The sequence below is a fragment of the Folsomia candida genome, unplaced genomic scaffold (genome assembly GCF_002217175.1).
Source record: "Folsomia candida strain VU population unplaced genomic scaffold, ASM221717v1 Fcan01_Sc001, whole genome shotgun sequence".
Taxonomy (NCBI): Eukaryota; Metazoa; Arthropoda; class Collembola; order Entomobryomorpha; family Isotomidae; genus Folsomia; species Folsomia candida.
In genome coordinates this window covers 22,464,997-22,478,384 of record NW_019091193.1, presented here as the reverse complement: position 1 = coordinate 22,478,384, position 13,388 = coordinate 22,464,997, and the positions used below count along the sequence as shown (strand labels likewise).

At 37.5% G+C, this 13,388-nt stretch overlaps 2 protein-coding genes and 1 long non-coding RNA gene across 5 annotated transcripts; 1 reads left to right on the top strand and 2 right to left on the bottom strand.

The window, feature by feature from the left end:
* Positions 1–80: 80 nt before the first annotated feature.
* On the bottom strand, positions 81–8,126 carry LOC110863370 (DNA topoisomerase 2). Of its 2 annotated transcripts, XM_022112666.2 has the most exons (17): positions 7,971–8,121; positions 7,366–7,566; positions 6,904–7,238; positions 6,596–6,839; positions 5,874–6,463; positions 5,456–5,635; positions 5,110–5,358; positions 4,561–4,960; positions 4,419–4,437; positions 4,011–4,307; positions 3,194–3,529; positions 2,857–3,087; positions 2,397–2,763; positions 1,657–2,179; positions 1,381–1,557; positions 925–1,287; positions 81–799 (listed from the first exon to the last, which is right to left on the bottom strand). In XM_022112666.2, exons 3-17 carry the CDS (start codon positions 7,206–7,208, stop codon positions 563–565), a joined length of 4,518 nt encoding a protein of 1,505 aa, XP_021968358.1. In that variant the 5' UTR covers positions 7,209–7,238; positions 7,366–7,566; positions 7,971–8,121; the 3' UTR covers positions 81–562. The 2 variants fall into 2 exon arrangements, with proteins under 2 accessions (XP_021968358.1, XP_021968357.1); XM_022112665.2 differs by lacking the exon at positions 7,366–7,566 and having other exon boundaries at positions 7,971–8,126.
* A 455-nt stretch (positions 8,127–8,581) lies between these two features.
* On the top strand, positions 8,582–12,193 carry LOC110854085 (conserved oligomeric Golgi complex subunit 4). Of its 2 annotated transcripts, none has more exons than XM_022102487.2 (13): positions 8,582–8,819; positions 8,936–9,133; positions 9,243–9,420; positions 9,543–9,736; positions 9,793–9,949; positions 10,043–10,290; positions 10,369–10,530; positions 10,625–10,799; positions 10,880–10,915; positions 11,011–11,123; positions 11,270–11,521; positions 11,614–11,814; positions 11,888–12,193. In XM_022102487.2, the coding sequence occupies exons 1-13, from the start codon at positions 8,742–8,744 to the stop codon at positions 12,143–12,145; spliced, it is 2,250 nt and encodes a 749-aa protein (XP_021958179.1). In that variant the 5' UTR covers positions 8,582–8,741; the 3' UTR covers positions 12,146–12,193. The 2 variants fall into 2 exon arrangements, with proteins under 2 accessions (XP_021958179.1, XP_035700546.1); XM_035844653.1 differs by having other exon boundaries at positions 8,635–8,819; positions 8,940–9,133.
* Positions 12,191–13,347, bottom strand: LOC118433077. Its single transcript, XR_004833170.1, has 3 exons — positions 12,864–13,347; positions 12,436–12,796; positions 12,191–12,369 (listed from the first exon to the last, which is right to left on the bottom strand). It is a non-coding gene; the product is annotated as an uncharacterized LOC118433077 (long non-coding RNA).
* Between the last annotated feature and the right edge of the window lie 41 nt (positions 13,348–13,388).

Genomic DNA, 13,388 nt, shown 5'->3' with positions numbered 1-13,388 from the left:
CAAGTTGCCCAAAAATGATGTACAGTTCACAGTTTGTGGTGTGGATGCAAATTGCAAACAAAATGTAAAATTCAATTCAATTTTTTATCGATTCCACATTTTATTAATTATGTGCAGATTACGAAAGCACAGCGTCAGAGATATCACCAGAATAAAACTGGTTTCATATATAATGCCATGTAAAAATTTGAAATATTAAAATCCGAAATTAGAAAAAAACGTTAAAATTTGCATAAGTTGCACCTACCTGAATGCTTTTCTAGAAAACAAATAACAATTTGGTATTTGGTATCACTAAAGAAATCAGACTCACATACTTTGTACGTTAAGAAAATTTGATTTTTAGTAAAACATTTGAATATTCCGGAACAGTAATTCATTCAACGTTCAATTTTGTAATCTTACTATTTTATGGTATAAATACATGGAATAGAAAATCAGAAGATATGAGAACTACAGGTTTGTGTTTAGAAAAAATGAAACATAACTTAGAAATTATAATACTTAAAAATGTATGAGGTATACAATATGAGTATCGCAATATTTTACACAAGTTAAAAAACTAATCGTCCATCGAATCATTGGAATCTTCATCATCAAAATTGTATTTCTTTTGTGCAGCAGTCGCACGCTTAGTCCTGGAGACAGCTGTGGGGTGGAAGCTTTCTTCGTCAGAAGAAAATTTCTCATCCTCATCCGAAGTAGTTTTCCTCTTTTTTGGTGGAGATTTCTTGTTTTTAGGACTGGGATTAAAGGATGCATCAGACCCTGAAGCTCCGTCATCATCAGAGTCACTGTACTGTAGCAAACAAACATAATAATAGTTAGAGTTATAAATGTCTACCACACATACATGGTAGCCGAGTGTATAATTAAAATGTTACAAAACCAAATAGAAGGATTATATTTATTCTGATTACTTACAGCCTTCTTCCTCTTAACGGGTGACGCTTTAGCTCTGAGTTTGGCCGGAGCTTTCTTTTCTTTCGGTTCCTTTTTGGGACGAGAGGTCGCTGTTGTTTTTGCTTTCTTGGGTTTAACTTTCTCGGAGTCAAATTCTATGTCTGAATCGAGGTCATATACATCCTCACGGTCCTTTGTTAATTTGGTTTCCTTCTTGGGTGCACTAGTTGCCTTTGCCTTCTTTGGCTTCACTTCATCATCAAAGTCAATGTCCGAATCGAAGTTGTACGAGTCATCATCTTCCTCCTCATCTTCGCTATCACTTCCCTTCTTTTTAGATTTTGAACTAGGTCCAAAGTTCAATTTTGTCTGCTTCATCCCATCCTAGCAGCAAATAGGAAAAATAAATAAATTGTTGATCTTTTTATAATTTTCATGTTCAGCTAACAATCTGAAATCTTTAACTTCAATACGAACCTTTCCGGAAGTATCTTTCTTCTTGCGAGGTTTAGCAACGCCATTCGCTTTAGGTTTAGACGCTGCCTTCGGCTTGGAGGCTCCTTCTACCGAACTATCGAGTTTATCTCTGAGAGAAAGGTTAGCATCTTCCAGCATGAGGTCAAATTCATCTTTCACCTCAACCTCTGCCTTGACCTATGTAGAATCAATGAAAATATTTATGAGACACCCAGAAAAATCACTGCTTGCATATACTTGAGAGAAATACTATGCGTGATGATTTGTAGCAAATACCTTTTTGGTTCTGCCCTTTCCTTTATTCTCTCTTGATTTTAGAGCAATTTCAGCCTTCTTTATGATGTCGTCCAGTCTTGGCGCAACTCGTTCTCCCTTTGGCGAAGGAGCATACTCAGGCAGACCTTTTCTCGAGGTTCCTTTCTTGCTGGTAACGGTTTTCTTGTCCAATGAAGATCTAGACTTTTGCTCGTCTTCTTTTTCTTCCGCTTCTATTTTGTCCAATGCCTCCATGAAAGCGTCCAAATCATCAATGTAGAGATCTGATGGAGTTTTCTCTCGTAGCTCGTCGAGTTCCTTTAATTTTTCATCCCTATCGCGAAGAAGTTTTTCTTTCTGTTCAAGGGTTAGCCTCCACATACTGAGATTCATGAGGTAATTGTATGATTTGGTAGTAGGATCTTCATCTTCATCGTCCTTTTTCTTTTTCGATGAGTGTGGTGTATCCTCTTCCTCATCTTCATCTACATTTAGCTTGGTCTGTTGGGTTTCCTTCCACCTCATAACTGGGTCTGCTGGGTATCTGTGACAAACACACATTCAACACTTATGTAATAAAAGTCACAAATATATATGATAATGAATAATCTCGAGAAGGTCTATATCAGTGCTTCTTAGAGGATAATCTGGTGTGGGATATGATCATTTCGCATCACACGTAACGCTCATCATATATACACTATATATGTGTATATTGCAGTTGATAATATTGAACATGATAAAGTTCACGATCGACTTACTTTTTCGCAATCAACTCCTCCAATATTGCTTTCTTCTTTTTATTTTCCACAACCAGACGACCATCACATTTTTCCACAATGAATCTCGCCATTGCAGATAACCGTTCCGCTTCTACTTCCAACAGTCCCAACATGTAATCACGCCTCTTTTTGTAAAAAGTCATCCTCAATTCGAAAAAGTCTCTCAAAATGTCCATCACACTTTCAAATTTTTTCATGCAACCCATGTCATCAAAGAGGACCATGCAGCCAGTGCTGATGGACGTCTGTAGTTTGAAGGTTTTATGAAGCCCCTCGTCTTCATATTTTCGGAATTGTTCATCTTTCATGGACACGAGAAATCGCACAGTTGTATCTGTGTGATATTCTGAAGTAAATAATAAAAGTAGATCAATTAGTGAAAACATCTAACATGTATTGTGATGCGACAGCAAATATTATTCATAAAAGTAACAGTCACCTTTATAATCCGTAATCATGCTCGGTTGTTTTTCTGACCCATTAAGGAACGGTTCCATTACACCTTCTTTGTACGACTGCGTCCAAGTTCCGATGGGAAGTTCAGTGATTTCTAAATCTTTTTCATTCAGAATTGCTACTTCACCGTTACAAGCATAACGTTGGGGGCCTATCTCAATTATTTCGCCTTTGAAATTTTTATACCAAGGTATCATTGGCTTTGGTTCTTGACCTGTACATACAAATATAGTTCAACTTGAGTAAATATCGGGATAAGTTGCTCAAGACATGCAATAAATATTTAATATCTATAGATAAATAATAAGGAGCACACAAACCATCAATCATTCTCCGAATATTTTTAACAATTTCTCTCGGGTTGAAGTTTGGAATTTTAGTCATCCACCCAGTACCAATCCCATCTGCTCCATTTACCAGCACCATAGGAATCAAGGGAACATAGTACTCAGGTTCAATTTTCTGATTATCGTCGTAGAGCGTATTTAGCAAGGGAGCATCTTTGGGGTTGAAAATGTGCTCTGCCAAAGGACTCAACTGTGTAAAGATGTAACGAGGCGATGCAGAATCCTTTCCTCCTTGTAGCCGAGTTCCAAATTGACCATTGGGCATGAGGACATTAATGTTATTCGATCCCACATAATTTTGAGCCAAACCTAAGTACACATTTTTAAACAAATGTTACACACATGATATTCATCTCGATGTTGTACTGTCAATTTTACTGGTTTGTTCGTTTTATATTTTTTAAACCTATACAATTCTTCACATCTATTAAGCACAAATAACTTTTACTTCAAAACTCGGGCTAGTACACAAAAACAACAGATTTTTGAACTTTAAAGACACAAATTGCTCCTTTTCCACAGCGGAATCGATGGATTCAGTCCTCAAACATAATGATTCCACTGTGGAAAAGACGTGGTTTTTAAACTTAAAAAATCGGTGAGTTTTGCGTACTAGCTCGAGTTTTTAACTAAAAGTTATTTGTTCTTAGTAGATGTGTGGAATTGTAAAGATTTTTTTTTAATCTAAAACGACTGGTATACATATTGTAAGTCATGGATTTGATTGAGAAATATTTTCCATTTTCATATTTTTAATGTGGAAAATGGAAAGAAGGAAACGGAAAATTACCAATGATGGTGCCCATCAAAGACTGTTCTCCATGATGATAGGCAGAGTGCTCAGCGACAGAGCCAGCCAATTGCGCAACTTTAACTTCTTTTTTATCTTTCCTCTTCAAACATGTGAATATTACTTTCCGCTGTCCTGGCTTGAGCCCATCAACCATGGAAGGAATGGACCGAGAGTTGTCAAGGTTTGAGAAAAGGACGAGCTCTTTGTTAATAAAATCCGTGTATGTAATACTTCTGACATCCTTGGAGTAGATGACATCCTCTCCCATGCCCATCTCACGACGAGTTTTTGTAGCTGAAATGGCAAATATTAGCATTACTATTTATATAAACCTCTTTTAAGTATTAGATGAACTTTAACGAAATTCACAGAAACATGAATAGCAATGGTAAATGCGCAACTTACTCTCCATCCAATTGGTAAGCTAAAAAAATATCAATGCATTAATTAAATGTTTGTATTTTAATTTCATTGGGAAAGCTTAAAACCAGAGTATGAAATTAACGTGTTGCATGTGGGAAATGAAATGAATTTTTCGGTTTCTTACCCAGTCTTTTCTTTGGTCAACACACTTTTTGGCAAACGCCATAGTAATGTTGTCATCGTCCAAAGTTCCTTGATATTTGAACTTGATTCGATGTCTCTTCATGTCAGTAAAGTACTCTTTCGCTTCCTTAGAGGTTGAGGTTCCCAACCCCTTGTAATACTTGAGTTTCCACCCTTTCTTCCAGGAAGGAGTATCTCGTTTCCATTCATCAAGCTCGGGCATTGAGAAGAAGCTAATGGATTCTTTCCCCTTGGTGGCCTTCACGATGGGTGTAATGAATTCTTCAATGAAATTCATCTTGAGGAGACCAGGCCAATTGTGATGAATAAAGTTAATGATGAGCCCTTTAATGTGAGAACCGTCGTGGTCCTGATCCGTCATGATCATGAGTTTACCATATCTATAAACAAATAAGACAATCAGTTTTAAATAAAATATATATTCGAATGTATATGAATGTATAAGATTATTCATAAAGTGACTGGACTATATTGTCAATTCTCACTTTTTATATCATTTCTGAAATATGCTTTCTAGATATTCATTTACCTTAAACCTTTCATATCGTCGTGTGATTCATATTTCTTTTTGTACTGGAGTCCAAGAATTTTAATTAATGCCGAAATTTCTGCATTTTCCATGATCTGCTTTGTTGGAGCCTCGCGTACGTTGAGAAGTTTTCCACGGAGAGGAAATACGCCATACAAGTCGCGTCCAACTACACCCAACCCAGCAACTGCCAATGTTTTAGCCGAATCTCCTTCCGTCAAAATTAAAGTGCACTCCAGAGATTTTTGTCTAAAAATTAATTACAAATAATAATGAATGCAAGAGTCTTTAATAAAAATGAATTTACAAACTCTCTTTATTAAAGATAAAAGGATATGACCCATACCTTCCAGCCTCATTTGCATCTTCCAACTTTGGAATTCCTGTAATTTTGTTCTTCTTTGTGCCTTTCTGTGTTTTCTGAAGCTTCTCTTCAGCCTTGTATTTTGCCCAGTTTACACAAGCTTCCACGATTCCAGATTTAAGGACTTTCTGATAAAACTGTTCGGACGGAGCACATTTTGACCTGAATTTAAGACAAATATAGTTAGTATTCAACACAACAACAGTAAATTAAGTCCAACTACTAAAGTTTAAATATTTCATTATTTTAAGTATAAAACTGCATGTGATCATATATGTAATTATTTTAATTTTCACACTAGAACGCTCATCATTTAATGTGCAATAATATAACACAATTTAACCCAAACTATGAACTTCAAACCAATGTAAAAAATAGCTTTGGATGATCGTGTTCTTACCCTAATTTACTGCTCTGTAACGTCATAAATTCTTTTGTTTGAGAATCGAATGTGGGGTTCACGACTAAGCAGTTGACAAAGAGCCACATATGATTTTTAATCAATGCTGGTTTCATCTCTACTCCATTCTTGTTCTTTTTCTTGATAGATTCGGCCAAATTTTTGACAACCATGTCTGCCACATAGTCAACGTGTTTGCCGCCCTTTGTGGTTGCAATGCTATTGACGAAGGATATTTGCTGAAATCCATTTTCAGAGAGGCAACATCCGACTTCCCATCGCTCGTTGACCTTTTCATAGTAGAACTTGATTGGATTTCCAGCGTCATCTGCCCTGTCCTTTAAATAGAGATCAACGTAATCCTTAAAGTTCTTGACTGGGAGTCGCTTCCCATTTAGTATCACTTTGCATCCGCTTGTTGCAGCCACATCATAGGCTCTTCGATGGAATATAGAAACAATATCTTTATCCAAGGTCTCCATCTTGAACTTTGTCAAGTCTGGATAAAATGTAATTTTGGTGTAGTCGTCCCCATTGAAGAAATCTTTGATCTTGGGTTCCCCTGCCTTGCCCATGTTATCCTGCCACACCTGCGACATTTTAAAGGTATACAGCTTTAATGTAAGTCCCTTTTAAACCACGGAGCAGTGGGGTTGTATGTTTATTTTATCTCTGTTTAATCGTTTCATTAATTGATAATAGAAATTTCAAAATTTGCAAACCTGTTTAAATGCTTTCTTTTTTTTGCGACTTGCCGTCTCCACAATAAACTTTGTGCTGAATACGTTACAAAGCTTGGCCCCGTAGCCATTTCTCCCGCCTGTGACTTTTTCTTCTTCATCGTCAAAATTGGAAGATGTCAACAAATGGCCGAAAATGAGGGTAGGAACATACATTTTCTCCTCGGTGTGCATCGCCACAGGAATGCCTTCTCCATTGTTGTATATGGAGATCGAATTTGCCTCTCTACAATAAGTATGACATAACGCTAAAAAGTATGAAAATATGAAAATTATGTTTCGTTACGTACGGGTCGATATCAATTTTGATGCAGTCCATGTCAGCATCCCGCTGCTTATTGTCTGCTGCGTTGACCAAAATTTCGTCAAATATTTTGTACAGCCCAGGGACAAAAGTGACATCTCTGAGGACCATTTTTCCGTCTTCATCTACCACCCACATCGTCTCTTTCACAGTTTCCACGGATCCAATGTATGTATCCGGTCTGAGGAGGATGTGTTCCAGCTGCGTCTTCTTCTGATAAATGTCCTCAAGTTTCTTTTTCCCCTTCTTAGGAGCAGAAGCCCCATTCTGCAAGGGGGGCGAGTCATCCATCTTCTTGCCGACCACTGATTGGAGTGGTAGCTGTCAGACAAAAATAAGCATTAATTATTAAAAATCCTCTTTAAAAAGGCATCTTTGTCTTTCTCTAATTCGTCTACAACCTCATGTACTGCATACTTGTCCAAATTAAAACAACGATGATGCATACCTTTTGTAAATTTGGAAAAGAGGTGCAAATAAAGTAACTTTGAACGTGGGAAGAAGGATTTAAGAAGGCTCGCGATATTCGCAACGATGAAATCAAACCCAATGAAAAACACCGGGTGGTGAAGATTCGAAGCGACAGTTTTGGTCGTCGACCGGTACAACCGACGACGATGCGAAGGCCGTCTCGATTTGATTTTTTTGTCTAGTGCAAAAGAATAAATAAGGGCAAACTGAAATGAAATTGATAATCATAATAATATTGTAAAGTAAAAGCAAGAAACGGCCAGTAAAAAACAAAGTTCAACGACCAGTCGACAGAGCCGGCACATTTATCGCAAATGAAGCAAAGCAAATGAAATTGACATTGCAATTGTACATTTCCATTTCTGAACCACAAGGTGAAAACAAGGATTCAAAACCCAAACTGAACTGCAAGCTAAAGCCAAAAATCTTATTTTCATGTGACAATTTCAACGAACGACAGAATAAATGCTAATTGCTAATGCGAAACGATGAATGAACGACACAGATGGCAAAAAATGCTCAATGCAAAATGACACTAAATTCAACAATCTATCATCAATTGAAGGAAATATGGCAACTTACCTAGTTCCGCTCAGTAGGGTTGTTCGAAGTAACTTTTTAATTGACTTGAAAATACTTAAAATCGGTTAATTTCCAAGAATTTTACCAAGAAAGATGTGAAGTTGAGTGAGAGGTGAGAGAGACTGATGAGAAATGTTGGCACGAGAATGGAGAGCCGTGAATGAGAAAAGTCAACGGCCGAAGCTTAGCTTTATCCAGCGAAAGGGCTGTTCACACAAACACACCACCAGCTCAATGTCATCCGATTAGCTTTGAAATACCTTTGATACAAATGATAACTTTTCATAGGTTATGCAAAATAGAATGCTTACAGTAATATGATTCCCCCCAAAAAATTGCGCAAACAGAATTTACATAAGATTTGAAATTATGAATTATGATGTTAAAATGCATGATCGACTCATTAATGTTGCCGCTATTTTTCGCTCCCTCCGATTTCTTGGACAGAGGACAGACCATGAAATGAAATAAACCAACAAGAACTAAAATGACATTTTTTATGATTCTATAAAATTAGATTTATTGGTTGATAATTTGTGAACAAATTTTTATTACAAAATCCTAAAGTCGATTTTTTCCTTGTGCCTGTGGATGTAAAAATGGGGTAATAAGGTATTTTTTTAGCGCGAATTTCAAAGGACTCCAACTTGTCACTACCGGATTAATTTTTTGTAGAGTGCAAAATGTAAACAAAAGTGCAAAGTTTTTATTAGTTAAAGAACATACGTATTTGCAAATTGCCGTTAATTGTGACTTGTTAGTTTGTGCAAAATGACGACAATTGATATTTCACAAGTTAGCAGCCTTGAGGAGTTGGATGCTCTGGAGGAAGCCTTAAACAAGGAAGAGGTGAATATAAATTTACATCTATCCTTCCATTACACATTACCTGTTGTCTTCAAAAGTTTTTATTCAAAACCTCAAGTTTGTATTTATAAACGTGTTACTTGATTAATTTGTACTAGGAAGAGTGTGACAAAAAGATTGACGAGTTATTGTCCAATCGGTCAGAGATTGAATTCCAACTAAGAACTTTAAGTAAGAAGTTGGCCAATTTGAAACCTGTTGAGGCCGAGGCAAAACATTTTGCCGAAGTTATCCGTAATACAGCTACTTTAGCGGAGGATGTTAGTGCAAAAGTTAGGGTGCTGGATAAGGCCAAGGTAAGAAGCTAGAGCTGTATCACAATATTTATCATGTTAATACGTTAGGATTGGTAGGATTTGCCTGAATGAGCAAACATTGTAAAATTTTTCATTTTTGTTCGAGTAGAACCGTGTGTCTGAGTGTCAGCAACGTGTCAATGATCTTCTGGACCTCCAACAATGCAGCGTTGGTGTCGCTACTGCGATGCAAAATGAAGATTTTGAACAAGCAGCTGCACACGTGCATAGATTTCTCACGATGGATGAGAATTTGCTTAAACACACTGCAATGGATGTTTCGGAAGGTAAGTAATTAATTGAACTTGTGTTGTTGGTCGATCATAAATTTTGCATAAAACAATAAGCTGTGAAATAATTGTAATTTCAATTCACAAATTATTATGGTGTGTGTGTGATTAATCATTAGGAAAGAATATGGACGCATCATTCCACAAATTGCATGAAGCTGAACAAAAGCTGAAACAGGTCGTTATTGCAAAGTTTGATGAAGCCGTTAAAGATGAGGATTTGGCATCTGTGGAAAGATTCTTTAAAATATTTCCTCTTCTCAATATGCATGAAGAAGGACTTGGAAGGTTTACCACATATTTATGTTCCAAGGTAATAAATATACATATGCATAGTAGCCCTTTCTACTTTTACTTTGGATTATGCAGTTGCGCGAAACCTGTCAGAAGAATTTGACTGAAGCTAAGCTCACCAGGGACAAGGACAAGAGAGCCAGCGTTATCTATGCTGATAGCTTGACTTTATTGTTTGAGGCTATTGCCCGCATTGTTGAAATTCATCAGCCTTTGATTGAAACCTATTATGGTAATTCGTAGAAATGAATCATAAATGATTAATTATTTGTGATTTGTGTAAAATTAATAGCGTACGCCATAATTATATGTAATTCGGTTTCAGGACCTGGTCGTATGCTTTCTGTTATGGAGTACATTCAAAAGGAATGCGATCACCAGGCGAAAATGATCGTGGATGAGTTTCGGAAACACCGAGACTTCATCAGGAAAATCCATATTGTTACGCAGTACATGAATCAAAAATCCGAGACCAAAATTGATCCAAAGGAATTGGACTTGGTTCTAAGTGAGCTGACTTTGCTAAACGCAAGGACAGAGCTGTATTCTCGTTTTGTGAAAAAAAGAGTCACTGTAAGTAGCATTGAAATCAGCTGTATTTCCACTATTGTCTGTTCTAATTGCTGATTTATAATTATTTCGTATATTTAGAATGATGTGGATGTATCCATAACTGACGAGAGCGAAAAAAGTGAAAAACTGTCCAATTTGGACCGTTTGTTAAAAGACGGAGACACTTTCCGAGTTATGCAAGTTGTGTTAGGACAATACATTCTTTTAGAACAATATTTTATGGCGGAAAGCGTCCAAAAAGTAATTAATTTGACTGCTTTAACAGACATTGTAAATTTTAAATAAATAGTCCAACTGTACTATTAACCTGGAATATTATTTCTATAATACATAGGCTGTGGAGATGGATACATTAATTGAAGCAAGCAGTCAGGAAAGTTTTGTCTTGTCCAGCATGACGGATGATGTGTTTTTCATTGTGAAGAAATGTATCAAAAGATCTCTCTCTAGTCAAAGTGTGGATGGGGTTTGCGCTGTGATCAACAATGCTTGCGGTATACTAGAGTCAGGTTTGGACTATCAAATATATTTGAACATTTGACGTGTTTCATTTTTTATTGTCAGTCTAATAATTCTCATTTCACTATAGATTTTGCTGATTTGCTGCTCTCACAGCTACGGCAAGGTATTGTTTCATTACTTTACAACTATCTTATTGTAGAGGTTTAGTTGAAGTAATTCTTTGAAATTGTGTTACACATTTGAATAAATTTTGCCTAGGATTTCCTAGTGGGTATTTGGACCTTGCTCAGGCCTACAGTGTGTTGCAGTCTTCCTTTCAACATGGAAAACTGCAAGGTTCTGACATTGAAAAAAGTCGGGCTCATTTTGTTGTAAGTACTTGAAGCTATCCGTCGTAACATGACATGAGCACGTACATGTAGGAAATATAAGTTAACCCTCGTATGCCCATGTACTATGGTAGTGCTCGACAACAAATTAAGTAATATATTAATTAATTACGTTTTAATTCGCTTAGGCGTATCTCAACAACACTGACACGTCTATGGAATATGTCACGTCGTTAAAAAGTTCTCTAGAAAGTTCAATGAATGACTCATTTGGTCAACATTTGACTCCATACGAAAAGGACAAAATAACGAGTTGCCTTCAAGGCCTAGCTTCAGTCAATATTAGACTCAAGTCGGTTTTCGAATTCGGTCTTTCACAGCTGAAGTCCAGCGCAGTTAAACCTCGAGTTAAGCCCTGGCTTGATGCATTTTTTCATGCAGTAAGTGCAGAGCTCAAAATGTGCATAGCTTACACTTAGTAAGCCTACAGATTTCCCAGTTTGCATATTATGATTTATGTTGTTTGTTGCAGAGAACATCATACGAGCTGGATGAAGATCAATTCACAGATGACTCGGTTCCAATGCAAACCTTTATTTCTGATCTGGATTCCATCCTAAAATCTTTCAAGGGATGCCTATCTCCTTCAGCTTATGAAGCATTTATCAATCTAGTCACCACTGAAATTGCTTTACAAATGGAGAAATCAGTTTTGAAAAATAAATTCAACAGGGTAAGTTAGCACAGCTTAAGCTTTATGAATACTGGAAACAACTATACTACAAATAAATTTAAAATTCATCCAGATTGGAGGCCTCCAATTGGACAAGGAACTCAGAATTTTGGTCGGATACCTAACTAACGCTACTACCTGGTCGGTCCGTGATAAGTTCTCACGATTGACTCAAATGACAATTTTACTAACGTTGGAAAAAGTTTCCGAGGTGGCAGATTACTGGGGAAAAGGTCCCGTCACATGGAGACTCACAGCTCAAGAGGTTCGACAAGTTTTATCCCTTCGGTCCGACTTTCGCTCTGAAGATGTTAAAAGATTGAAATTGTGATTCTAAAATAAAGTATTAAGCAATAAATCACTTTTTACTAAGAAATAAGCCTGGTTATATTATTTATTTTTTATTAGCGACATAAAATGGTAATTATTAAAATTATTGGTAATACGAAACTATAGTTAGAAAGCCGACGCTTTAGCATCTGCAGATGCGGACGCTGATGCTCCACCACCCCCGCCGAATCCTCCACCTCCATTTGCATTTGCAGCAGCACTTGCCTAATTGTTAGAAAATGTAATTATTAATAAAATTTCCAAGAATGTAAATGATTATAATTTACATACATGAGCATTTGCTCCACTATGACCTCCTCCCCCACCGCCAAATCCTCCTCCTCCCCCAGCAGCTAAGGCACTAGCGCTGGCATCAGCATGTGCAGCGGCTCCTCCTCCTCCGGGTCCAATTAATTTTCCACCGATACCATGACCATGGTCCCCATGACCATGACCATGGCCAATAGGAGGACCTCTTCCAGGTTTACCTTTGCCCCACCCTGGACCTCTCCCACCACCAAATCCTCCTCCACCTCCTCCTCCTCCTGCAGCAGAAGCTTGGGCACTGGCTGCAGCAGATGCTTCCGCACCTGCCCCGCCGAACCCCCCACCACCACCACCACCGGGGGGCCTCCGTCACCCCAACCTCCCCCTAAAATACGGAAAATACACCTGCTGAGACTTAACTGAGGTTCCAGAATGTTCTGAATTATTCGTACCTGGAATTAGCCCAGGACCACAACCCCCAGGAGCATGACGTCTCACTGTCCTTCTGAAAAGTGGAGCAGTGTTGATTTTAGAACCAATTGGTCTTGTGCTTTCTGCAAGAGCTTCACTGGCTGCGAAGGGCTCATCTCGTTCATTGGATTGAACTCGAGCACTCGAGAAATGCAATCCAATCATGAAAACAAATGTAGCAAATATTATGGGGCGAACCATGTTTGCAAATGGTCGAGGTGGTTCGGCAATGCACTAAATAAAATTTCAGTTGGTTTCAAATCTCTGCATTACCTGACACTATCAAAATGGAACTGGGCAAGTAATCTCTAGGTTCGGATCTTTTATCGCTGTACACCAAAAAATTCATTTTTACAAGATGACTGACAACCTCTGTAGAAATACTTGTCTGGATAAAATTGGGACGGAGATATGCATCATTGCTTCAGATCTGAATCAACTTTCATGGAGAAGCAATTTAACGAACATAAACGTTCCTACAAGCTCTTTTTCACATTAGTTATCAG

What these genes read in the sequence shown, in the direction of transcription:
- LOC110863370 (XM_022112665.2), bottom strand. Translation starts at nt 7,208, where the DNA reads ATGGATGACTCGCCCCCCTTGCAGAATGGGGCTTCTGCTCCTAAGAAG. An exon ending in TTTGATGGGCACCATCATTG is followed by an intron (nt 3,530 to 4,010) that starts GTAATTTTCCGT and finishes ATGTGTACTTAG; the next exon opens with GTTTGGCTCAAAATTATGTG. An exon ending in GAGGAGTTGATTGCGAAAAA is followed by an intron (nt 2,180 to 2,396) that starts GTAAGTCGATCG and finishes TGTTTGTCACAG; the next exon opens with ATACCCAGCAGACCCAGTTA.
- LOC110854085 (XM_022102487.2), top strand. Translation starts at nt 8,742, where the DNA reads ATGACGACAATTGATATTTCACAAGTTAGCAGCCTTGAGGAGTTGGAT. An exon ending in AAGCCTTAAACAAGGAAGAG is followed by an intron (nt 8,820 to 8,935) that starts GTGAATATAAAT and finishes AATTTGTACTAG; the next exon opens with GAAGAGTGTGACAAAAAGAT. An exon ending in GCTCTCACAGCTACGGCAAG is followed by an intron (nt 10,916 to 11,010) that starts GTATTGTTTCAT and finishes AATTTTGCCTAG; the next exon opens with GATTTCCTAGTGGGTATTTG.